Consider the following 24,052-nt stretch of genomic DNA (forward strand, 5'->3'; position numbering starts at 1 on the left):
AGCAGTCAACCCACGGCACCTGCAGGGTCTGTCCCGTGACCTCCTCCTCCTCCTCCTGCACCTAGCCTGGCACAGCAGTCAACCCACGGCACCTGCAGGGTCTATCCTGTGACCTCCTCCTCCTGCACCTAGCCTGGCACAGCAGTCAACCCACGGCACCTGCAGGGTCTATCCCGTGACCTCCTCCTCCTCCTGCACCTCGCCTGGCACAGCAGTCAACCCAGTCACCAACACGTGGACGAGGACCCAAGCCAGTGTCCTGTCCCGTGGCGAGCCTGGCGGTCCACCACCATCGATTACCTGGTGAAGGGGCATTAACCCCTTTGTGTTCATGTGTTGGTGTTGGGGGGGGGGGGGTGGGGGGGGTTGGGGTCTTTGTCTTTGTGAGACGCAGGGAATGATGAAACGGACACGACTCTCATTGTTCCATTGTTTATTAATAAAAGTGCTTCGACTCCTCCTACATCGCTCTCCCCCCCCCCCCTATCCCCTCTCCTTTCTCTCCCTCTCATCCCTCTCATCCCTCTCTGTCTCTCTCTCCACTTGCGCTCCCTCAGCGCAGCCACCGTCAGTGGCACGCACCGTGCGCTTCCGACACAGATTGTCCCTCTGCACTGCCGACGTCCTGCGATTGGATGCCCCTGTATGCATGCACAGCGGTCAGAGGTGTTCCTATGCCCATGCGCTGTGCTCAGAATTGTCCCTCTAGGAGTCGCGATCAAAGGTGCATGTATATGCCTCTCTGTAGATGCCTGTCTGTGGCCATGTCTCTGTGTCTATGGGTGTCCTTCTGTGCGTAGTGCCGAGTCACACGGAGACAGAGGCTGGGAACGCCGGAGCCTTTAACTGAGACAGAGACACGTGGGCCGGGGACACGTGGGCCGGGGACATGTGGGCCGGGGACACGTGACCGGGGACACGTGACCGGGGACACGTGACCGGGGACACGCGACCGGGGACACGCGACCGGGGACACGCGACCGGGGACACGCGACCGGGGACACGCGACCGGGGACACGCGACCGGGGACACGTGACCGGGGACACGTGACTGGGGACACGTGACCGGGGACACGTGACCGGGGACACGGGGCCGGGGACACGGGGCCCGGTTCCCGGAGGTTGCGCAACCAAGCACGTGGGGTCACAGCGCATGCGGGAGGCGTCTGACCCCCGAGTGCGGTGCCGTGCCTCCGTGTCCGCGAGTCTGTCTGTCCCCCCCCCTGTCTGTCCCCCCCCCGTCTTTTCCGTGTCCGCGTGTCCACGCGTATACGCTCACGTGCGTCGGCGAGTACCGTGCATCCGTGTGTCACTGCTCCTGTTGTGCGCGCATCTGTGGCGCCCGTGTGTATCCCCCGTGCGTGTTACCCCCATCTCCCCGCCATGTGGCCCCCGTATCTCCCCGTGTCCCCGTGTCCCCGTGACCAAACCAGGGTGTCCCCCCTCCCCCCCCACCGGAGTGTCCCCCCCCCCCCCACCGGGTGACCCCGCCCCCCACCGGGTGACCCCGCCCCCCCACCGGGTGACCCCGCCCCCTACCGGGTGACCCCGCCCCCCCCCCGTTCACGCAGCACGCCGTCGCCTCCTCCCGTAGGTGGCCGAGCCCACGTCCGTGCGTGGGGAGTCGCCGCTCACGCGGTTGCGGCTCATCATGGACACCAGCCGCTGGATGGCGCACGTGGAGGCCTTGCACTCACGCTTGTCCAGCGTGGGGGTGCTGGGGGGCGGAGGGGAAGGAGGGTGGGGGGGGGGCAGTGTGAGTGGGGGTTCGGTAGGGGTCATCATCAGCGGCGTCATCGGCGTCGTCATCGGCAGCGTCGTCATCATCGGCAGTGTCGTCATCGTCGGCAGTGTCGTCATCGTCGGCAGTGTCGTCATCGTCATCGGCAGCGTCGTCGTCATCGGCAGCGTCATCGTCATCGGCAGCGTCGTCGTCATCGGCAGCGTCGTCGTCATCGGCAGCGTCATCATCATCGGCAGCGTCGTCATCATCGGCAGCGTCGTCATCATCGGCAGCGTCGTCATCATCGGCAGCGTCGTCATCATCGGCAGCGTCGTCATCGGCAGCGTCGTCATCAGCAGTATTTAGAGAAGCATAATCGTTATCATCAGCATCAGGAGTATTGACAGAAGCAGAACTATTATCATCATCATCAGCATCATTAGCAGTATTTACAGAAAGAAGAGTCGTTATCATTATCATCAGCATCATCATCAGCAGCATCAGCAGTATATACAGAATCAGAATCGTTAGCATCAGCATCATCACCAGGATCATCATCAGCATCGTCTGCAGCGTTTACAAAAAGAGAAACATCACCATCAGCATCAGCAGCATCATCGGCAGCATTTACAGTAGCAGAATCATCATCATTATCAGCAATCATCATCACCATCAGCATCATTGTACGAAGCCAACCGTTCTAACGAATAGAATAATTGTCATCAGCATCATCATCACCATCAGCATCATCATCACTATAGCAGCGTCATTGTGGCCATACAAACCAAATTATGGACCGACCCTATAGTAAAACCATGGAGACCCATCTCGATACAAAGACATACAGAGTGTTTCAAAGAGATTGACCCAATTTAAAAGCGGTATATTTCACGATGGCAACATGTTACAATTACACGAAAAAAGTTACGAACGGTTTAACGAGTTATCAAGTTTTTACGAACCATTTTATAAATGCTCTACGCGCCCTCCACCTGCTGTACGGACAACATCGAGACGAGAGTTGAATTCGTCCCAAACGCCTCTCTTCCCACGTCTTCCTCCGATGTGCCTGGTCGCCCTGTGCTCTGCCCCTTACATAAACAGCCTGAATTTCGATTTAAAGCTTTCGTGACTGCAAGGATTCATCTTCTTTGGTTCTTTCGGTAAAGTCCACCACGTAGAATGAGAATAAAACAACAATAAAATAATTATTCATATTGTCGTCCCGGCAGGTTTGCTCCTTTCGCCTGAAGAAGGCCACTTGTGTTGTGGCCGAAACGTCATGAGAATTTTATTGTTTCATTTCATTATTTTATTCTCATTCTACGTGACCTTACCGAAAGATCCAAAGGAGATAAGCGGCCTGTTTCATCAAATCGTCGGCACCAACGGCGAACGCTCTTTGACATCGGCGGATCAATGCCAAAACCGCCGGTGAAACGCATGCCGCGCCGCAGTTACGGACTCAGTCTTGCCGGACTGCAGAAGGCAAAACGCCCCTCGTGTTTGCGGGGGTCACCATCTTGCCAATGACTGAGGCTAGGGGCTGTTTGTGCGCTGGGAGAGAAATCTAGCGGTAATCATTTGAAACTCTGTGCCCCGCCCAATGTATGCCCCGCCCTCTGTGTGCCCCGCCCTCTCTATGCCCCACCCTCTGTGTGCCCCGCCCTCTGTGTGCCCCGCCCTCTGTGTGCCCCGCCCTCTGTGTGCCCCGCCCTCTGTGTGCCCCGCCCTCTGTGTGCCCCGCCCTCTGTGTGCCCTGCCCTCTGTATGCCCCGCCCTCTGTGTGCCCCGCCCAATGTGTGCCCCACCCTCTGTATGCCCCGCCCTCTGTATGCCCCGCCCTCTGTGTGCCCCACCCTCTGTGTGCCCCGCCCTCTGTGTGCCCTGCCCTCTGTATGCCCCGCCCTCTGTATGCCCCGCCCTCTGTATGCCCCGCCCTCTCTATGCCCCACCCTCTGTGTGCCCCGCCCACTGTGTGCCCTGCCCTCTGTATGCCCCGCCCTTTCAAGTGGCAAGAGTTTCATTCATGGGCGGTTCGTGGTTGTAGAGATTTAGCGATTTCAAAACGGGTCCATCTGCTTCAAACACCCTGTATATAGAGATCCCTAGAGACCCATAGAGACTCGCAGAGATACATTAAAGACTCAGCCACAGCATTGCAAGTGTGACTATGGCACACACGCTACTGACCTCGCAGTGAACCCACAGAGACTCATAGAGACAATATAGAGACACATTGAGACAACATAGAGACTCATAGAGACACAGGGACAACATAGAGACTCATAGAGACAACATAGAGACTCATAGAGACACACAGAGACGACATAGAGACTCATAGAGACAACATAGAGACCCATAGAGACACGTAGAGACACATAGAGACAACATAGATACTCATAGAGATAACATAGAGACTCATAGAGACACATAGAGACAACATAGCGACTCATAGAGACACATAGAGACAACATAGAGACTCATAGAGACACATAGATACTCATAGAGACTCATAGAGACAACATAGAGACTCATAGAGACAACATAGAGACTCATAGAGACAACATAAAGACTCAGAGACGACATAAAGACTCATAGAGACACAGAGACAACATAGAGACTCATAGAGACAACATAGAGACTCATAGAGACGACATAGAGACTCATAGAGACACCAATAGAGACCCATAGAGACCCATAGAGACACCAATAGAGACTCATAGAGACACCAATAGAGACCCATAGAGACCGCACAGTGAACCCATAGAGACCCACAGAGACAACATAGAGACCCATAGAGACGCATAGAGACACATAGAGACTCATAGAGACATATAGAGACTCATAGACCCATAGAGACCCATAGACCCATAGAGACACCAATAGAGACTCATAGAGACACCAATAGAGACCCACAGAGACACCAATAGAGACCCATAGGTACACCAATAGAGACCCATAGAGACACCAATAGAGACTCATAGAGACACCAATAGAGACCCATAGAGACTCAGAGAGACACCAATAGAGACCCATAGAGACACCACTAGAGACCTATGTGTCTCTCTGTGTCTTTTTCTGCTTCTCTGTCTCTCTGTGTCGCTCTGCCTCTCTGTCTCTCTCTGTGTCTCTCTGTCTATCTATGCGTCTCTCTGTGTCTCTCTCTGTCGCTCTCTGTCTCTCTGTGTGTCTCCCTGTCTCTCCCTGTCTCTCTCTGTCTCTCTGTATTTTCTCTGTCTCTCTGTGTCTCTGTCTCCCTCTGTCTCTCTCTCAGTCTCTGTCTCTCTGTGTCTTTCTCTGTGTCTCTCTCTGTCGCTCTCTGTGTCTCTCCCTGTCTCTCTCTCTGTCTCTCTGTATTTCTCTCTCTCTGTGTCTCTGTCTCCCTCTGTCTCTCTCTCAGTCTCTCTCTGTCTCTCTGTGTCTATCTGACTCTCTGTCTCTCTCTGTGTCTATCTGTCTATCTATGCGTCTCTCTGTGTCTCTCTCTGTCGCTCTCTGTCTCTCTGTGTCTCTCTGTGTCGCTCCCTGTCTCTCTCTGTCTCTCTGTGTCTCTGTCTCCCTCTGTCTCTCTCTGTCGCTCCCTGTCTCTCTCTGTCTCTCTGTGTCTCTGTCTCCCTCTGTCTCTCTCTGTCGCTCCCTGTCTCTCTCTGTCTCTCTGTGTCTCTGTCTCCCTCTGTCTCTCTCTGTCGCTCCCTGTCTCTCTCTGTCTCTCTGTGTCTCTGTCTCCCTCTGTCTCTCTGTGTCTCTCTCTGTCGCTCTCTGTCTCTCTGTGTCTCTCTGTATTTCTCTCTCTCTGTGTCTCTGTCTCCCTCTGTCTCTCTCTCAGTCTCTCTCTCTGTCTCTCTGTGTCTCTCTGCCTCTCCGTGTCTATCTGTCTATCTATGCGTCTCTCTGTGTCTCTCTCTGTCGCTCTCTGTCTCTCTGTGTCTCTTTGTGTCTCTCCCTGTCTCTCTCTGTCTCTCTCTGTCTCTCTGTGTCTCTCTCTGTCTCTCTCTATCTCGCTCTGTCGTTCTCTGTCGCTCTCTGTCTCTCTGTGTCTCCCTCTGTCTTTCTCTCTGTCTCTCTGTGTCTCCTTCTGTCTCTCTCTCTGTCTCTCTCTGTCTCTCTCTGTCTCTCTCTGTCTCTCTCTGTCTCTCTCTGTCTCTCTCATGTCTCTCTCATGTCTCTCTCTGTCACTCTCTGTCGCTCTCTGTATCTCTTTGTCGCTCTCTTTATCGCTCTCTTTATCTCTGTGTCTCTCTCTGTCTCTCTGTGTCTCCCTCTGTCTCTCTCTCAGTCTCTCTCTCAGTTTCTCTCTGTCTCTCTCATGTCTCTCTCTGTATCTCTTTGTCGCTCTCTGTCTCTCTCTCAGTCTCTCTCTCAGTTTCTCTCTGTCTCTCTCTGTCTCTCTCATGTCTATCTCTCAGTCTCTCTCTGTCTCTCTCATGTCTCTCTCTGTATCTCTTTGTCGCTCTCTGTATCTCTTTTTCGCTGTTTCACCATCAGCAGCAGCAGAAGCAGCATCGATTTCAGCATAACCATGAGCATTTCACCATCATCACCAACTTCATCAACACCATGACCACCAAAACCATCATCACTACAATCATCATCACAACCATCATACTCATCATCATCACCACGACCATAAAAATCTTCCACACAATCATTATCATCACAATAACCGTCACAACCATCACCACTACCACCACCACCATCATCACAATACTCATCACCACTACCACCACAACCACCATCATCACAACAATCGTCACAATACTTATCACCACTACCACCACCACCACCATCATCACAACAATCATCACAATACTCATCACTACTTCCACCACGACCAACCAACATCATCACAACAACAACAACCACCACCACAATACTCATCACCACTACCACCACCATCATCACAACAATCGTCACAATACTCATCACCACTACCACCACCACCACCATCATCACAACAATCATCACAATGCTGATCACCACTACCACCACCACAATAATCATCACCACCACGACAACAATCATCACAATACTCATCACCATTACCACTACCACCACCACCATCATCACAACAATCATCACAATACTCATCACCACTACCACCACCATTATCACAACCACCACCACCACCACCACAATACTCACCACCACTACCACCACCACCACCACCATCATCACAACAATCGTCACAATACTCATCACAACTACCACCACCACCACCACCATCATCATCACAACAATCATCACAATACTGATCACCACTACCACCACCACCACCATCATCACAACAATCATCACAATACTGATCACCACTACCACCACCACCACCACAATAATCATCACCACCACGACAACAATCATCACAATACTCATCACCACTACCACCACAACCACCATCATCACAACAATCGTCACAATACTTATCACCACTACCACCACCACCACCATCATCACAACAATCATCACAATACTCATCACTACTTCCACCACGACCAACCAACATCATCACAACAACAACAACCACCACCACAATACTCATCACCACTACCACCACCATCATCACAACAATCGTCACAATACTCATCACCACTACCACCACCACCACCATCATCACAACAATCATCACAATGCTGATCACCACTACCACCACCACAATAATCATCACCACCACGACAACAATCATCACAATACTCATCACCATTACCACTACCACCACCACCATCATCACAACAATCATCACAATACTCATCACCACTACCACCACCATTATCACAACCACCACCACCACCACCACAATACTCACCACCACTACCACCACCACCACCATCATCACAACAATCGTCACAATACTCATCACAACTACCACCACCACCACCACCATCATCACAACAATCATCACAATACTGATCACCACTACCACCACCACCACCACCATCATCACAACAATCATCACAATACTGATCACCACTACCACCACCACAATAATCATCACCACCACCACAACAATCATCACAATACTCATCACCACTACCACCACCACCATCATCACAACAATCATCACAATACTCATCACCACTACCACCACCATTATCACAACCACCACCACCACCACAATACTCACCACGACCAACCACCACCATGACAACAACAACAACCACAACCACGCCCCCTCCCCCCCCGCTACCTGGGCAGCCTTGCTCCAGGCTGCTCCTCCACCTGCTGCTCCATCCCCGCTGCTTCCAGGCCCAGCAGCTCCCTGACGATGGCTCCAATGAGCACGCGAGCCCCAAACTCGCCTCGCTCCGGCAGCCCCACGGAGACCCCCTGGGGCACCCCTAGGGGCACCCCCAGGGACACCCCCACGGGGACCCCCGATAGCCTGCAGCCCGCAGAGAGCGAGAGCGGGGTGCGTGTCACGTGACCTTGCGACCTCTCTTCAGATCCAAGGGGAGTCGCGGTGGCTAGGAGATGTTGACTACCTCGCCTGGTGTACAGGAGATGTTGACTACCTCGCCAGGTGTACAGGAGATGTTGACTACCTCGCCTGGTGTACAGGAGATGTTGACTACCTCGCCTGGTGTACAGGAGATGTTGACTACCTCGCCTGGTATACAGGAGATGTTGACTACCTCGCCTGGTGTACAGGAGATGTTGACTACCTCGCCTGGTATACAGGAGATGTTGACTACCTCGCCTGGTGTGCAGGAGATGTTGACTACCTCGCCTGGTGTACAGGAGATGTTGACTACCTCGCCTGGTGTACAGGAGATGTTGACTACCTCGCCTGGTGTACAGGAGATGTTGACTACCTCGCCTGGTGTACAGGAGATGTTGACTACCTCGCCTAGTGTACAGGAGATGTTGACTACCTCGCCTGGTGTACAGGAGATGTTGACTACCTCGCCTGGTGTACAAGAAATGTTGACTACCTCGCCTGGTATACAGGAGATGTTGACTACCTCGCCTGGTGTACAGGAGATGTTGAATACCTCGCCTGGTGTACAGGAGATGTTGACTACCTCGCCTGGTATACAGGAGATGTTGACTACCTCGCCTGGTATACAGGAGATGTTGACTACCTCGCCTGGTGCACAGGAGATGTTGACTACCTCGCCTGGTATACAGGAGATGTTGACTACCTCGCCTGGTGTACAGGAGATGTTGACTACCTCGCCTGGTGTACAGGAGATGTTGACTACCTCGCCTGGTGTACAGGAGATGTTGACTACCTCGCCTGGTGTACAGGAGATGTTGACTACCTCGCCTGGTGTACAGGAGATGTTGACTACCTCGCCTGGTGTACAGGAGATGTTGACTACCTCGCCTGGTGTACAGGAGAAGTTAACTACCTCGCCTGGTGTACAGGAGGTCGTGGTTTCGATCCCGACGCTGACGATGCCTGCTGCTGTATATTTAGAGTCTGCGTGTCTTTCTCATCATCATCATCATCACGGTGGCTAGGAGATGTTGACTACCTCGCCTGGTATACAGGAGGTCGTGGTTTCGATCCCGACGCTGACGATGCCTGCTGCTGTATATTTGGAGTCTGCGTGTCTCTCTCATCACCATCATCATCACGGTGGCTAGGAGATGTTAACTACGTTGCCTGGCTAGGAGATGTTGACTACCTCGCCTGGTATACAGGAGGTCGTGGGTTCGATCCCGACGCTCACGCCCGACGCTTTCTTCGGACCCTCCGGTTTTGTTTTGACGCCTCCGCATCTTTAAACATTTGTCTGCTGCGATGAATTTCCACGCGACGACAAGCCACTTCGTTGGGCTATCAAGTTGTGATAAGCCAGGGTCGCTTCTGAAAGACAGCTACGTAGCTCAGTGGGGCCCTTACCTGGTAAAATAAAAATAGTAAATAGTTTTGTACAGATTCCCACTTAAAATTAACGCCGATTGTCCAGTAGCGTTTACCAGATCGTGCATTAACTCGAGCGAAAGATGTAGGTAGCCACGCCTCTACATATAGCCACGCCTCTACATATAGCCACGCCTCTACATATAGCCACGCCTCTACCTATAGCCACGCCTCTCTATATAGCCACGCCTATATATATTGCCACGCCTCTATATATAGCCACGCATCTATATATAGCAACGCATCTATATGGCCACGCCTCTATATATAGCCACGCCTCTAAATATAGCAACGCCTCTATATATGGCCACGCCTCTATATATGGCCACGCCTCTATATATGGCCACGCCTCTATATATGGCCACGCATCTATATAGACACGCCTCTACATAGACACGCCTCTACATAGCTACGCTTCTACATAGACACGCCTCTACATAGACATGCCTCTACATAGCTACGCTTCTACATAGACACGCCTCTACATAGACATGCCTCTACATAGCCACGTCTCTACATAGACACGCCTCTCTATAGCCACGTCTCTCTATAGCCACGCCTCTAATATGTAGTCACGCCTCTAATATGTAGTCACTCCTCTAATATGTAGTCACGCCTCTAATATGTAGCCATGCATCTATATATCTATAGGTATGTCTATAGATATAGCCACAAGTCTATAGGTATGTCTATAGATATAGCCACAAGCCTATATAGCCACACGTCTATAGGTATGTCTATAGATATAGCTACACATCTATATAGCCACACGTCTATAGGTATGTCTATAGATATAGCTACACGTCTATAGGTATGTCTGTAGATATAGCCACAAGTCTATATAGCCACACGTCTATAGGAATGTCTATAGATATAGCCACAAGTCTATAGGTATGTCTATAGATAGAGACACAAGTCTATATAGCCACACGTCTATAGGTAAGTCTATAGATATAGCTACAAGTCTATATAGCTACATTTCTATAGGTATGTCTATAGATATAGCCACAAGTCTATATAGCCACACGTCTATAGGTATGTCTATAGATATAGACACAAGTCTATATATCCACAAGTTTATAGCTATGTCTATGGATATATCCACAAGTGTATGTAGCCACACGTCTCTAGGTATGTCTATAGATATAGACACAAGTCTATAGATATAGCCACAAGTCTATATAGCCACAAGTCTATAGGTATGTCTATAGATATAGCCACACGTCTATAGGTATGTCTATAGATATAGCCACAAGTCTATAGGTATGTCTATAGATATAGCCACACGTCTATATAACCACAAGTCTATAGGTATATCTATAGATATAGCTACAAGTCTATATAACCACAAGTCTATAGGTATGTCTATAGATATAGCCACAAGTCTATAGGTACGTCTATACATATAGCCACAAGTCTATATAACAACACGTCTATAGGTATGTCTATAGATATAGCCACAAGTCTATAGGTATGTCTATAGATATAGCCACAAGTCTATATAGCCACACGTATATTGGTACAACTATAGCTATAGCAACACAAATATATGTAGCCACATCTATAGACATATCTATAAACAGTAAAAAAACCTTGGATTGCGAGCATAATTCGTTCTGGAAACGTGTTTGTCATCCAAAGCGCTCGTATATCAAAGCACTCGTATATCAGTTTGAGAACACGTGACGTTCGGCAGTACAAAGCGTATACACGTACACTACTCGTACTGCAAGACCCTCGCTCGGTTATCAAATTAATATTTATTCAAAAAAAAATTGGTCGTCTTGCAAAACACTCGCAGACCAAGTTACTCGCAATCCAAGTTTTTACTGGATATATATCTATAGATGTAGCCACACGTCTATATAGTGACACGTCCGAAGATATATCAATAGATATTGGCACACGGCTATAGGAATATGTTTTTATATATTGCCACACGTCAATATGGCCACAAGTTTACATAGATACACCGTAGAAATAGCCACAAATCGAAATTGCCACACGTCTATAGGTGTGTCCGTAGATACAGTATAGCCACACGTCTATAGGGATATGTTTAGAAACATCCCCAAATGTACTGGTGTATCTATCGATATAGTTACATATAGATATCGTCACATATTGATGCATATACAGTATCTATAGATACACCGTAGTCTCATATCAATAGATATTGTAGAGACATAGGTTAACATTGACATACATGGGCACACATCTATACAGATATCTATGTAACGCCGTATATATATGTGTGTAGATACATATAGTTTTTAATTTATAAATAAATGTACAGCAGTGGTTATAACCTGGGGTGTACACAACCCCCTGGTGGTGCGGGACGTGGCCAGATTTTTCTGTAGAAGGTAAATAATAAAAATCACAAACTAAGCCACGGGGTAAAAGTAAGTACACAACTTACTCTGTTTCATCAACACCCTCTAATGTAGTTATTGACGCTGTGCGTGTTTACACGATTGAGGTGCAAGGCTGCAGTAGAGGTTAATAAATCCACTGAACTACGCTTTATACTACACTATACACTACACTATACACTACAATATACACTACACTATAGACTACACTATACACTACACTATACTCTACACTATACACTACACTATATACTACACTATAGACTACACTATACACTACACTATACACTACCCTATACACTACCCTATACACTACACTATACACTACACTATACACTACACTATACACTACACTATACACTACACTATACACTACATTATACACTATAGTAGGTGAGTATGTGAGTTAGAGAGTGGGTAGGTGAGTTAGTGAGTGGGTAGGCGAGTTAGGGAGTGGGTAGGTGAGTTAGTGAGTGGGTAGGCTAGTTAGGGAGTGGGCAAGTAGGTGAGTTAGCGAGTGGGTGAGTAGGTCAGTTAGTGAGTGATTAGGCGAGTTAGTGAATGGGTGAGTAGGTGAGTTAGTGAGTGGGTAGGTGAGTTAGGGAGTGGGTGAGTAGGTGAGATAGTGAGTGGGTAGGTGAGTTAGTGAGTGAGTAGGTGAGTTAGTGAGTGGGTGAGTAGGTGAGTTAGTGAGTGGGTAGGTGAGTTAGCGAATGGGTGAGTAGGTGTGAGAGTGAGTGGGTGAGTAGGTGAGTTAGTGAATAGGTAGGTGAGTTAGCGAGTGGGTGAGTAGGTGAGTTAGTGAGTGGGTAGGTGAGTTAGTGAATGGGTGAGTAGGTGAGTTAGTGAGTGGGTAGGTGAGTTAGTGAGAAGGTGAGTTAGTAAGTGGGTAGGTGAGTTAGTGAATGGGTGAGTAGGTGAGTTAGTGAGTAGGCGAGTAGGTGAGTTAGTGAGTGGGTAGGTGAGTTAGTGAGTCGGTGAGTAGGTGAGTTAGTGAGTCGGTGAGTAGGTGAGTTAGTGAGTGGGTACGTGAGTTACTGAGTGGGTAGGTGAGTTAGCGAGTGGGTAGGTGAGTTAGTGAGTGGGTGAGTAGGTGAGTTAGCGAGTGGGTGAGTTGGTGAGTTAGTGAGTGGGTAGGTAAGTTAGGGAGTGGGTGTGTAGGTGAGTTAGTGAGTGGGTAGGTGCGTTAGTGAGTGGGTGAGTAGGTGAGTAGTTGAGTTAGTGAGTGTTTAGGTGAGTTAGTGAGTGGGTAGGTGAGTTAGGAATTGGGTAGGTGAGTTAGTGAGTGGGTAGGTGAGTTAGGGAGTGGGTGAGTAGGTGAGTTAGTGAGTGGGTAGGTGAGTTAGTAAGTCGGTGAGTAGGTGAGTTAGTGAGTCGGTGAGTAGGTGAGTTAGTGATTCGGTGAGTAGGTGAGTTAGTGAGTGGGTAGGTGAGTTAGCGAGTGGGTGATTAGGTATGTTAGTGAGTGGGTAGGTGAGTTAGCGAGTGGGTGAGTAGGTGAGTTAGCGAGTGGGTGAGTAGGTGAGTTAGTGAGTGGGTAGGTGAGTTAGCGAGTGGGTGAGTAGGTGAGTTAGTGAGTGGGTATGAGAGTTACAGAGTGGGTGAGTAGGTGAATTAGTGAGTGGGTAGGCAAGTTAGCGTGTGGGTGAATAGGTGAGTCAGCGAGTGGGTGAGTAGGTGAGTTAGTGAGTGGGTGGGTGAGTTAGGGAGTGGGTTTATAGGTGAGTTAGCGAGTGGGTGAGTAGGTGAGTTAGTGAGTGGGTAGGTGAGTAAGTGAGTCGGTGTGTAGGTGAGTTAGGGAGTGGGTAGGTGAGTTAGTGAGTGGGTAGGTGAGTTAGCGAGTGGGTGAGTAGGTGAGTTAGCGAGTGGGTGAGTAGGTGAGTTGGTGAGTGGGTAGGTGAGTTAGTGAGTCGGTGAGTAGGTGAGTTAGTGAGTGGGTAGGTGAGCTAGTGAGTGAATGAGTAGGCGAGTTAGCGAGTGGGTGAGTTGGTGAGTTAGTCAGTGGGTAGGTAAGTTAGGGAGTGGGTGTGTAGGTGAGTTAGTGAGTGGGTAGGTGAGTTAGTGAGTGGGTGAGTAGGTGAGTATGTGAGTTAGTGAGTGTGTAGGTGAGTTAGTGAGTGGGTAGGTGAGTTAGGAATTGGGTAGGTGAGTTAGTGAGTGGGTAGGTGAGTTAGGGAGTGGGTGAGTAGGAGAGTTAGTGAGTGGGTAGGTGAGTTAGTTAGTCGGTGAGTAGGTGAGTTAGTGAGTCGGTGAGTAGTTGAGTTACTGAGTCGGTGAGTAGGTGAGTTAGTGAGTGGGTAGGTGAGTTAGCGAGTGGGTGAGTAGGTGAATTAGTGAGTGGGTAGGCAAGTTAGCGTGTGGGTGAATAGGTGAGTTAGCGAGTGGGTGAGTAGGTGAGTTAGTGAGTGGGTGGGTGAGTTAGGGAGTGGGTTTATAGGTGAGTTAGCGAGTGGGTGAGTAGGTGAGTTAGTGAGTGGGTAGGTGAGTAAGTGAGTCGGTGTGTAGGTGAGTTAGGGAGTGGGTAGGTGAGTTAGTGAGTGGGTAGGTGAGTTAGCGAGTGGGTGAGTAGGTGAGTTAGCGAGTGGGTGAGTAGGTGAGTTGGTGAGTGGGTAGGTGAGTTAGTGAGTCGGTGAGTAGGTGAGTTAGTGAGTGGGTAGGTGAGCTAGTGAGTGAATGAGTAGGCGAGTTAGCGAGTGGGTGAGTTGGTGAGTTAGTCAGTGGGTAGGTAAGTTAGGGAGTGGGTGTGTAGGTGAGTTAGTGAGTGGGTAGGTGAGTTAGTGAGTGGGTGAGTAGGTGAGTATGTGAGTTAGTGAGTGTGTAGGTGAGTTAGTGAGTGGGTAGGTGAGTTAGGAATTGGGTAGGTGAGTTAGTGAGTGGGTAGGTGAGTTAGGGAGTGGGTGAGTAGGAGAGTTAGTGAGTGGGTAGGTGAGTTAGTTAGTCGGTGAGTAGGTGAGTTAGTGAGTCGGTGAGTAGTTGAGTTACTGAGTCGGTGAGTAGGTGAGTTAGTGAGTGGGTAGGTGAGTTAGCGAGTGGGTGATTAGGTATGTTAGTGAGTGGGTAGGTGAGTTAGCGAGTGGGTGAGTAGGTGAGTTAGCGAGTGGGTGAGTAGGTGAGTTAGTGAGTGGGTAGGTGAGTTAGCGAGTGGGTGAGTAGGTGAGTTAGTGAGTGGGTATGAGAGTTACGGAGTGGGTGAGTAGGTGAATTAGTGAGTGGGTAGGCAAGTTAGCGCGTGGGTGAATAGGTAAGTTAGCGAGTGGGTGAGTAGGTGAGTTAGTGAGTGGGTAGGTGAGTTAGGGAGTGGGTTTATAGGTGAGTTAGCGATTGGGTGAGTAGGTGAGTTAGTGAGTGGGTAGGTGAGTAAGTGAGTCGGTGTGTAGGTGAGTTAGTGAGTGGATAGGTGAGTTAGTGAGTGGGTAGGTGAGTTAGCGAGTGGGTGAGTAGGTGAGTTAGCGAGTGGGTGAGTAAGTGAGTTGGTGAGTGGATAGGTGAGTTAGTGAGTCGGTGAGTAGGTGAGTTAGTGAGTGGGTAGGTGAGCTAGTGAGTGAATGAGTAGGCGAGTTAGTGAGTGGGTAGGTGAGTTAGTGAGTGGGTAGGTGAGTTTGTGAGTGGGTAGGTAAGTTAGTGAGTGGGTAGGTGAGTTGGTGAGTAGGTGAGTAAGTGAGTGAGTGAGTAGGTGAGTTAGTGAGTGGGTGAGTAGGTGTGTGGGTAGGTGAGTTGGTGAGTGGGTGAGTAGGTGAGTTAGTGAGTGGGTAGTTGAGTTAGTGAGTGGGTGAGTAGGTGAGTTAGTGAGTGGGTAGGTGAGTTAGTGAGTGGGTAGGTGAGTTAGGGAGTGGGTAGGTGAGTTAGTGAGTGGGTAGGTGAGTTAGGGAGTGGGTGAGTAGGTGAGTTAGTGAGTGGGTAGGTGAGTTAGTGAGTGGGTAGGTGAGTTAGGGAGTGGGTAGGTGAGTTAGTGAGTGGGTAGGTGAGTTAGGGAGTGGGTGAGTAGGTGAGTTAGTGAGTGGGTAGGTGAGTTAGTGAATGGGTGAGTAGGTGAGTTATTGAGTGGGTAGGTGAGTAGGTGAGTTAGCGAGTGGGTGAGTAGGTGAGTTGGTGAGTGGGTAGGTGAGTTAGTGAGTCGGTGAGTAGGTGAGTTAGTGAGTGGGTAGGTGAGTTAGTGAGTGAATGAGTAGGCGAGTTAGTGAGTGGGTAGGTGATATGGTGAGTGGGTGAGTTAGTGAATGAGTGAGTAGGGGAGTTAGTGAGTGGGTGAGTAGGTGAGTGGGTAGGTGAGTTGGTGAGTGGGTGAGTAGGTGAGTTTGTGAGTGGGTAGGTGAGTTAATGAGTGGGTGAGTAGGTGAGTTAGTGAGTGGGTAGGTGAGTTAGTGAGTGGGTAGGTGAGTTAGGGAGTGGGTGAGTAGGTGAGTTAGTGAGTGGGTAGGTGAGTTAGTGAGTGGGTAGGTGAGTTAGGGAGTGGGTAGGTGAGTTAGTGAGTGGGTAGGTGAGTTAGGGAGTGGGTGAGTTAGTGAGTGAGTGAGTTAGTGGGTAGGTGAGTTAGTGAGTGGGTGAGTCGGTGACTTAGTGAGTGGGTAGGTGAGTATACGAGTGGGTGAGTAGGTGAGTTCGCGAGTGGGTGAGTAGGTGAGTTAGTGAGTTAGTTAGTGAGTGAGTTAGTAGGGGAGTTAGTGAGTTAGTGAGTAGGTGACTGAGTTAGTGATTGGGTAGGTGAGTAGGTGAGTGGGTAGGTGAGTCAGTGAGTGAGTGAGATAGTGAGTGTAGGTGAGTTAGTGAGTGGGTGAGTTAGTGAGCGAGTTAGTGAGTGGGTTGGTGAGTAAGTGATTTAGTTAGTGAGTGAGTTAGTGAGTGTAGGTGAGTTAGTAGGTGAGTTAGTGAGTAGGTGAGTTAGTGAGTAGGTAGGTGAGTAGGTGAGTTAGTTAGTGAGTGAGTTAGTGTAGGTGAGTTAGTGAGTGAGTTAGTGGGTAAGTTAGTGAGTAGGTGAGTTCGTAGGTGAGTTACTGAGTGAGTTAGTGAGTGTAGGTGAGTTAGTAGGTGAGTTAGTGAGTGAGTTAGTGGGTGAGTTAGTGAGTGAGTTAGTGAGTGGGTAGATGTGTTAGTGAGTAGGTAGGTGAGTAGGTGATTTAGTTAGTGAGTGAGTTAGTGAGTGTAGGTGAGTTAGTAGGTGAGTTAGTGAGTAGGTGAGTTAGTGAGTAGGTAGGTGAGTAGGTGAGTTACTTAGTGAGTGTAGGTGAGTTAGTAGGTGAGTTATTGAGTGAGTTAGTGGGTAAGTTAGTGAGTAGGTGAGATAGTAGGTGAGTTAGTGAGTGTAGGTGAGTTAGTAGGTGAGTTAGTGAGTGAGTTAGTGAGTGAGTTAGTGAGTGGGTAGGTGAGTTAGTGAGTAGGTAGGTGAGTAGGTGATTTAGTTAGTGAGTGAGTTAGTGAGTGTAGGTGAGTTAGTAGGTGAGTTAGTGAGTGAGTTAGTGGGTGAGTTAGTGAGTGTAGGTGAGTTAGTAGGTGAGTTAGTGAGTGAGTTAGTAGGTGAGTTAGTGTGTAGGTGAGTTAGTGAGTAGGTAGGTGAGTAGGTGATTTAGTTAGTGAGTGAGTTTGTGAGTGTAGGTGAGTTAGTGGGTGAGTTAGTAGGTGAGTTAGTGAGTGAGTTAGTGGGTGCGTTAATGAGTCGGTGATTTAGTGAGTAGGTGAGTTAGTGAGTGAGTTAGTGAGTGAGTTAGTGAGTGAGTTAGTGATTTAGTTCTAGGACCTGATGGACCGCTAAGCTGCTATGTCCACTCCCTCCTCCTGCCCTCCCCCAGCAGGCTACACGGGGGGGGGGCTACATGGGGGGGGGGCTACATGGGGGGGGGGCTACTTTACCCTTCGCCTCCTCTAGCTCACCTGGCTGGGTAGGCTCGCGCGCACACGTGGGCCGAGAGGAGCGCGAGGACCAGGAGCAACGCGGCCGCCTTCCGAGAGCTCATCATGACGGCTGGGGAAGGTAAAGGCAAAGATCACCCGTATGGCTTGGACAGGCTTCTCGGGGGCAAGTGCCGTTCGCGAGTTTGCACAGCGAAGCTCGCGAGTGGCGGTGTTTACGCGCGTGACCCGGTAATATTATTTGAGGCCGAGTCGACCTAGGGGCGAGTACCAGGGAGTGCAGGTCGCCGGGTTCGTAGCGCGAACCGCTCCACTACGGGACCACACACAGACAAAGATCCCCCGTGTAGCCTCAACAGACTGTAGGGGCACGGCACACAAGGGGGTGGGTGGCCAGCACCACGCCCGGCCGCCTTTGTCTCCCCAGTGGCGATGTTTTTTTACCAACCGCACCAGGGACTTATTTGAGGCTGAGTCGGCCTCAGAGAGGTCCAGGACCGGTTCAGATAATCGTCACCGGTGGTGGCCGTGAGCGGGAATCGAACTCGGGTTGCCAGGTTCATAGCGGAGCGCGCTAACCACTACACTACCGTTTCCCACGCACACAAAGACGCACACACTGACACACATACACACTGCACCACCACACAGCACCACCACCACCACCACTACCAAACAGCACCACCACCACACAGCACCACCACCACCACACAGCACCACCACCACCACACAGCACCACCACTACCACCACCACACAGCACCAACAACAACACACACACAGCATCACACACAGCAACACACACAGCAACACACACAGCAACACACACAGCATCACACACACAGCATCACACACACACAGCAACACACACACACAGCAACACACACACAGCATCACACACACAGCATTACATACACAGCATCACACACACACAGCATCACACACACAGTATCACACACACATACAGCATCACACACACAGCATCACACACACACAGCAACACACACACAACATCACACACAGCATCACATACACAGCATCACACACACACACAGCATCACACACAGCATCACACACAGACAGCATCACACACAGACAGCATCACAAACACAGCATCACACACACAGCATCACACACGCAGTATCACGTACACAGCATTACACACACAGCATCACACACAGCGTCACGCACACAGTATCACACACACAGCATCACACACAGCATCACACACACACAGCATCACGTACATAGCATTACACACAGCATCACACACAGCGTCACGCACACAGTATCACACACACAGCATCACACACACACAGCATCACACACACACAACATCACACACACAGCATCACACACACACAGCATCACGTACACAGCATCACACACACAATATCACACACACAATATCACACACATAGCATCACACACACGGCATCACACACACAGTATCACACACAGCATCACACACACACAGCATCACACACACAGCATCACACACACAGCATCACACACACACAGCATCACACACACAGCATCACACACACAGCATCACACATACAGCATCACACACACAGCATCACACACACAGCATCACACACACAGCATCACACACACAGCATCACACACAGCATCACACACACACAGCATCACACACACACAGCATCACACACACAGCATCACACACACAGCATCACACACACAGCATCACACACACAGCATCATACACACAGCATCACACACACAGCATCACACACACAGCATCACACACACACAGCAACACACACACAACATCACACACACAGCATCACATACACAGCATCACACACACACAGCATCACACACAGCATCACACACAGACAGCATCACACACAGCATCACACACAGACAGCATCACACACAGACAGCATCACAAACACAGCATCACACACACAGCATCACACACGCAGTATCACGTACACAGCATTACACACACAGCATCACACACAGCGTCACGCACACAGTATCACACACACAGCATCACACACACACAGCATCACACACACAGCATCACACACACAGCATCACACACACAGCATCACACACAGCATCACACACAGCATCACACACACACAGCATCACACAGCATCACACACACAGCATCACACACACGCGGAGTGTGCCAAGCCGACTCCAACTTGTGCAGGCGGTGTGCAGGAGGCGCAGCAGGAGGAGCAGCAGCAGGAGGAGGAGGAGGAGCAGCAGGAGGAGGAGGCGCAGCAGCAGGAGGAGCAGCAGGAGGAGCAGGAGGAGCAGCAGGAGGAGCAGGAGGAGCAGCAGGAGGAGGAGGCGCAGCAGCAGCAGGAGGAGCAGCAGGAGGAGCAGCAGGAGGAGGAGGAGGCGCTCAGTGTCCGGGCTAAGCTCGCGGTGAGCTCCGCGTCTCCCTTTTAAAGGTGGAGCGCACGTGGCGGGGGGGGGGGAACGGTGGGGGGCGTGTGGGGGGGGGAGGGGTAAACGGGGGGGGGGGGTGCGCGTGGGCGGGGAGGTGTCCACACTTTGTTTTTATAGCCCCCACAACTCCTCCCTCCCACACCCACCAGCCTGCCCGCCCGCCCCTCCCCATGTTACACCCCCCCCCGCCCCCCCCCCACACGCTGTGCCCCCCCCCCCACACGCTGTGCCCCCCCCCCCCCCTGGAGGTGGTGACGTCAACACTTTTATAGCCGGTGGGATTTTAGCGGATTTCACGTGAATCCGCATGTCAAGTGGGCGTCTGGATGGACAGGCGTCTGGTGGGACAGGCGTCTAGTGCGACAGGTGTCTGGTGGGACAGGTGTCTGGTGGGACAGGTGTCTGGTGGGACAGGTGTCTGGTGGGACAGGTGTCTGGTGGGACAGGTGTCTGGTGGGAGAGGTGTCTGATGGGACAGGTGTCTGGTGGGACAGGTGTCTAGTGCGACAGGTGTCTGGTGGGACAGGTGTCTGGTGGGACAGGTGTCTGGTGGGAGAGGTGTCTGATGGGACAGGTGTCTGGTGGGACAGGTGTCTAGTGCGACAGGTGTCTGGTGGGACAGGCGTCTGGTGGGACAGGCGTCTAGTGCGACAGGTGTCTGGTGGGACAGGTGTCTGGTGGGACAGGTGTCTGGTGGGAGAGGTGTCTGATGGGACAGGTGTCTGGTGGGACAGGTGTCTGGTGGGACAGGTGTCTGGTGGGAGAGGTGTCTGATGGGACAGGTGTCTGGTGGGACAGGTATCTGGTGGGACAGGTGTCTGGTGAGACAGGTGTCTCATGGGGCAGGTGTCTGGTGGGACAGGTGTCTCACGGGACAGGCGTCTGGTGGGACAGGTGTCTGGTGGGACAGGTGTCTGGTGGGACAGGTGTCTGGTGGGACAGGTGTCTGTCTGATGGGACAGGCGTCTGGTGGGAGGAGGTGTCTGATGGGACAGGTATCTGGTGGGACAGGTGTCTCATGGGACAGGTGTCTGGTGGGACAGGTGTCTGGTGGGACAGGCGTCTGGTGAGACAGGTGTCTAACGGGACAGGTGTCTGGTGGGACAGGTGTCTGGTGGGACAGGTGTCTCAGGGACAGGTGTCTGGTGGGACAGGTGTCTCATGGGACAGGTGTCTGGTGGGACAGGTGTCTGGTGGGACAGGTGTCTGGTGGGACAGGTGTATCAGGGACAGGTGTCTGGTGGGACAGGTATCTGTTGGGACAGGTGTCTGGTGGGACAGGTGTCTGGTGGGACAGGTATCTCACGGGACAGGCGTCTGGTGGGACAGGTGTCTGGTGGGACAGGTGTCTGGTGAGACAGGTGTCTTACGGGACAGGTGTCTGGTGGGACAGGTGTCTGGTGGGACAGGTGTCTCACGGGACAGGTGTCTGGTGAGACAGGTGTCTTACGGGACAGGTGTCTGGTGGGACAGGTGTCTCACGGGACAGGTGTCTGGTGAGACAGGTGTCTTACGGGACAGGTGTCTGGTGGGACAGGCGTCTGGTGAGACAGGTGTCTCACGGCACAGGTGTCTGGTGGGACAGGTGTCTGGTGGGACAGGCGACTGGTGAGACAGGTGTCTTACGGGACAGGTGTCTGGTGGGACAGGTGTCTGGTGGGACATGCGTCTGATGAGACAGGTGTCTCACGGGACAGGTGTCTGGTGGGACAGGTGTCTGGTGGGACAGGTGTCTCAGGGACAGGTGTCTGGTGGGACAGGTGTCTCATGGGACAGGTGTCTGGTGGGACAGGTGTCTGGTGGGACAGGTGTCTGGTGGGACAGGTGTCTCACGGGACAGGTGTCTGGTGAGACAGGTGTCTTACGGGACAGGTGTCTGGTGGGACAGGTGTCTCACGGGACAGGTGTCTGGTGAGACAGGTGTCTTACGGGACAGGTGTCTGGTGGGACAGGTGTCTGGTGGGACAGGCGTCTGGTGAGACAGGTGTCTCACGGCACAGGTGTCTGGTGGGACAGGTGTCTGGTGGGACAGGCGACTGGTGAGACAGGTGTCTTACGGGACAGGTGTCTGGTGGGACAGGTGTCTCACGGGACAGGTGTCTGGTGAGACAGGCGTCTGGTGAGACAGGTGTCTTACGGGACAGGTGTCTGGTGGGACAGGTGTCTGATGGGAGAGGTGTCTGATGGGACAGGTGTCTGGTGGGACAGGTGTCTGGTGGGACAGGTGTCTGGTGAGACAGGTGTCTCATGGGGCAGGTGTCTGGTGGGACAGGTGTCTCACGGGACAGGCGTCTGGTGGGACAGGTGTCTGGTGGGACAGGTGTCTGGTGGGACAGGTGTCTGGTGGGACAGGTGTCTGTCTGATGGGACAGGCGTCTGGTGGGAGGAGGTGTCTGATGGGACAGGTATCTGGTGGGACAGGTGTCTCACGGGACAGGTGTCTTACGGGACAGGTGTCTGGTGGCACAGGTGTCTGGTGGGACAGGTGTCTCACGGGACAGGTGTCTGGTGGGACAGGTGTCTGCTGGGACAGGCGTCTGGTGAGACAGGTGTCTCACGGGACAGGCGTCTGGAGGGACAGGTGTCTCATGGGACAGGTGTCTGGTGGGAGAGGTGTCTGGTGGGACAGGCGACTGGTGAGACAGGTGTCTTACGGGACAGGTGTCTGGTGGGACAGGTGTCTCACGGGACAGGTGTCTGGTGAGACAGGTGTCTTACGGGACAGGTGTCTGGTGGGACAGGTGTCTGGTGGGACATGCGTCTGATGAGACAGGTGTCTCACGGGACAGGTGTCTGGCGGGACAGGTGTCTGGTGGGACAGGCGTCTGGTGAGACAGGTGTCTAACGGGACAGGTGTCTGGTGGGACAGGTGTCTGGTGGGACAGGTGTCTCAGGGACAGGTGTCTGGTGAGACAGGTGTCTCATGGGACAGGTGTCTGGTGGGACAGGTGTCTGGTGGGACAGGTGTCTGGTGGGACAGGTGTATCAGGGACAGGTGTCTGGTGGGACAGGTATCTGTTGGGACAGGTGTCTGGTGGGACAGGTGTCTGGTGGGACAGGTATCTCACGGGACAGGCGTCTGGTGGGACAGGTGTCTGGTGGGACAGGTGTCTGGTGAGACAGGTGTCTTACGGGACAGGTGTCTGGTGGGACAGGTGTCTGGTGGGACAGGTGTCTCACGGGACAGGTGTCTGGTGAGACAGGTGTCTTACGGGACAGGTGTCTGGTGGGACAGGTGTCTCACGGGACAGGTGTCTGGTGAGACAGGTGTCTTACGGGACAGGTGTCTGGTGGGACAGGCGTCTGGTGAGACAGGTGTCTCACGGCACAGGTGTCTGGTGGGACAGGTGTCTGGTGGGACAGGCGACTGGTGAGACAGGTGTCTTACGGGACAGGTGTCTGGTGGGACAGGTGTCTGGTGGGACATGCGTCTGATGAGACAGGTGTCTCACGGGACAGGTGTCTGGTGGGACAGGTGTCTGGTGGGACAGGTGTCTCAGGGACAGGTGTCTGGTGGGACAGGTGTCTCATGGGACAGGTGTCTGGTGGGACAGGTGTCTGGTGGGACAGGTGTCTGGTGGGACAGGTGTCTCACGGGACAGGTGTCTGGTGAGACAGGTGTCTTACGGGACAGGTGTCTGGTGGGACAGGTGTCTCACGGGACAGGTGTCTGGTGAGACAGGTGTCTTACGGGACAGGTGTCTGGTGGGACAGGTGTCTGGTGGGACAGGCGTCTGGTGAGACAGGTGTCTCACGGCACAGGTGTCTGGTGGGACAGGTGTCTGGTGGGACAGGCGACTGGTGAGACAGGTGTCT

The 24,052-nt window shown here is 51.9% G+C and overlaps 1 protein-coding gene and 1 long non-coding RNA gene across 3 annotated transcripts; both read right to left on the minus strand.

The window, feature by feature from the left end:
- Positions 1–1,556: 1,556 nt before the first annotated feature.
- Positions 1,557–20,195, minus strand: LOC116956510 (calcitonin gene-related peptide 1-like). Its single transcript, XM_032978188.2, has 4 exons — positions 19,956–20,195; positions 17,830–17,920; positions 7,907–8,101; positions 1,557–1,716 (listed from the first exon to the last, which is right to left on the minus strand). Exons 2-4 carry the CDS (start codon positions 17,913–17,915, stop codon positions 1,563–1,565), a joined length of 435 nt encoding a protein of 144 aa, XP_032834079.1. The 5' UTR covers positions 17,916–17,920; positions 19,956–20,195; the 3' UTR covers positions 1,557–1,562.
- LOC142906466 (uncharacterized) lies at positions 8,163–9,092 on the minus strand. Of its 2 annotated transcripts, none has more exons than XR_012930307.1 (3): positions 8,862–9,092; positions 8,352–8,621; positions 8,163–8,321 (listed from the first exon to the last, which is right to left on the minus strand). It is a non-coding gene; the product is annotated as an uncharacterized LOC142906466 (long non-coding RNA). The 2 variants fall into 2 exon arrangements; XR_012930306.1 differs by having other exon boundaries at positions 8,164–8,381; positions 8,442–8,621.
- Positions 20,196–24,052: the final 3,857 nt, after the last annotated feature.

The sequence above is a fragment of the Petromyzon marinus genome, chromosome 65 (assembly GCF_048934315.1).
Source record: "Petromyzon marinus isolate PM22_M1 ecotype Great Lakes invasive population chromosome 65, UKy_Petmar_22M1.pri1.0, whole genome shotgun sequence".
Classification (NCBI taxonomy): Eukaryota; Metazoa; Chordata; class Hyperoartia; order Petromyzontiformes; family Petromyzontidae; genus Petromyzon; species Petromyzon marinus.

Bases quoted from the DNA above. Each gene is read 5' to 3' on its own strand.
- LOC116956510 (XM_032978188.2), bottom strand. From the start codon at position 17,915: ATGATGAGCTCTCGGAAGGCGGCCGCGTTGCTCCTGGTCCTCGCGCTC. The intron at 8,102-17,829 runs GTGAGCTAGAGG...TGCGGGCTGCAG, and splicing joins GCGCGAGCCTACCCAGCCAG to GCTATCGGGGGTCCCCGTGG. The intron at 1,717-7,906 runs GTAGCGGGGGGG...TCCGCCCCCCAG, and splicing joins CCTGGAGCAAGGCTGCCCAG to CACCCCCACGCTGGACAAGC.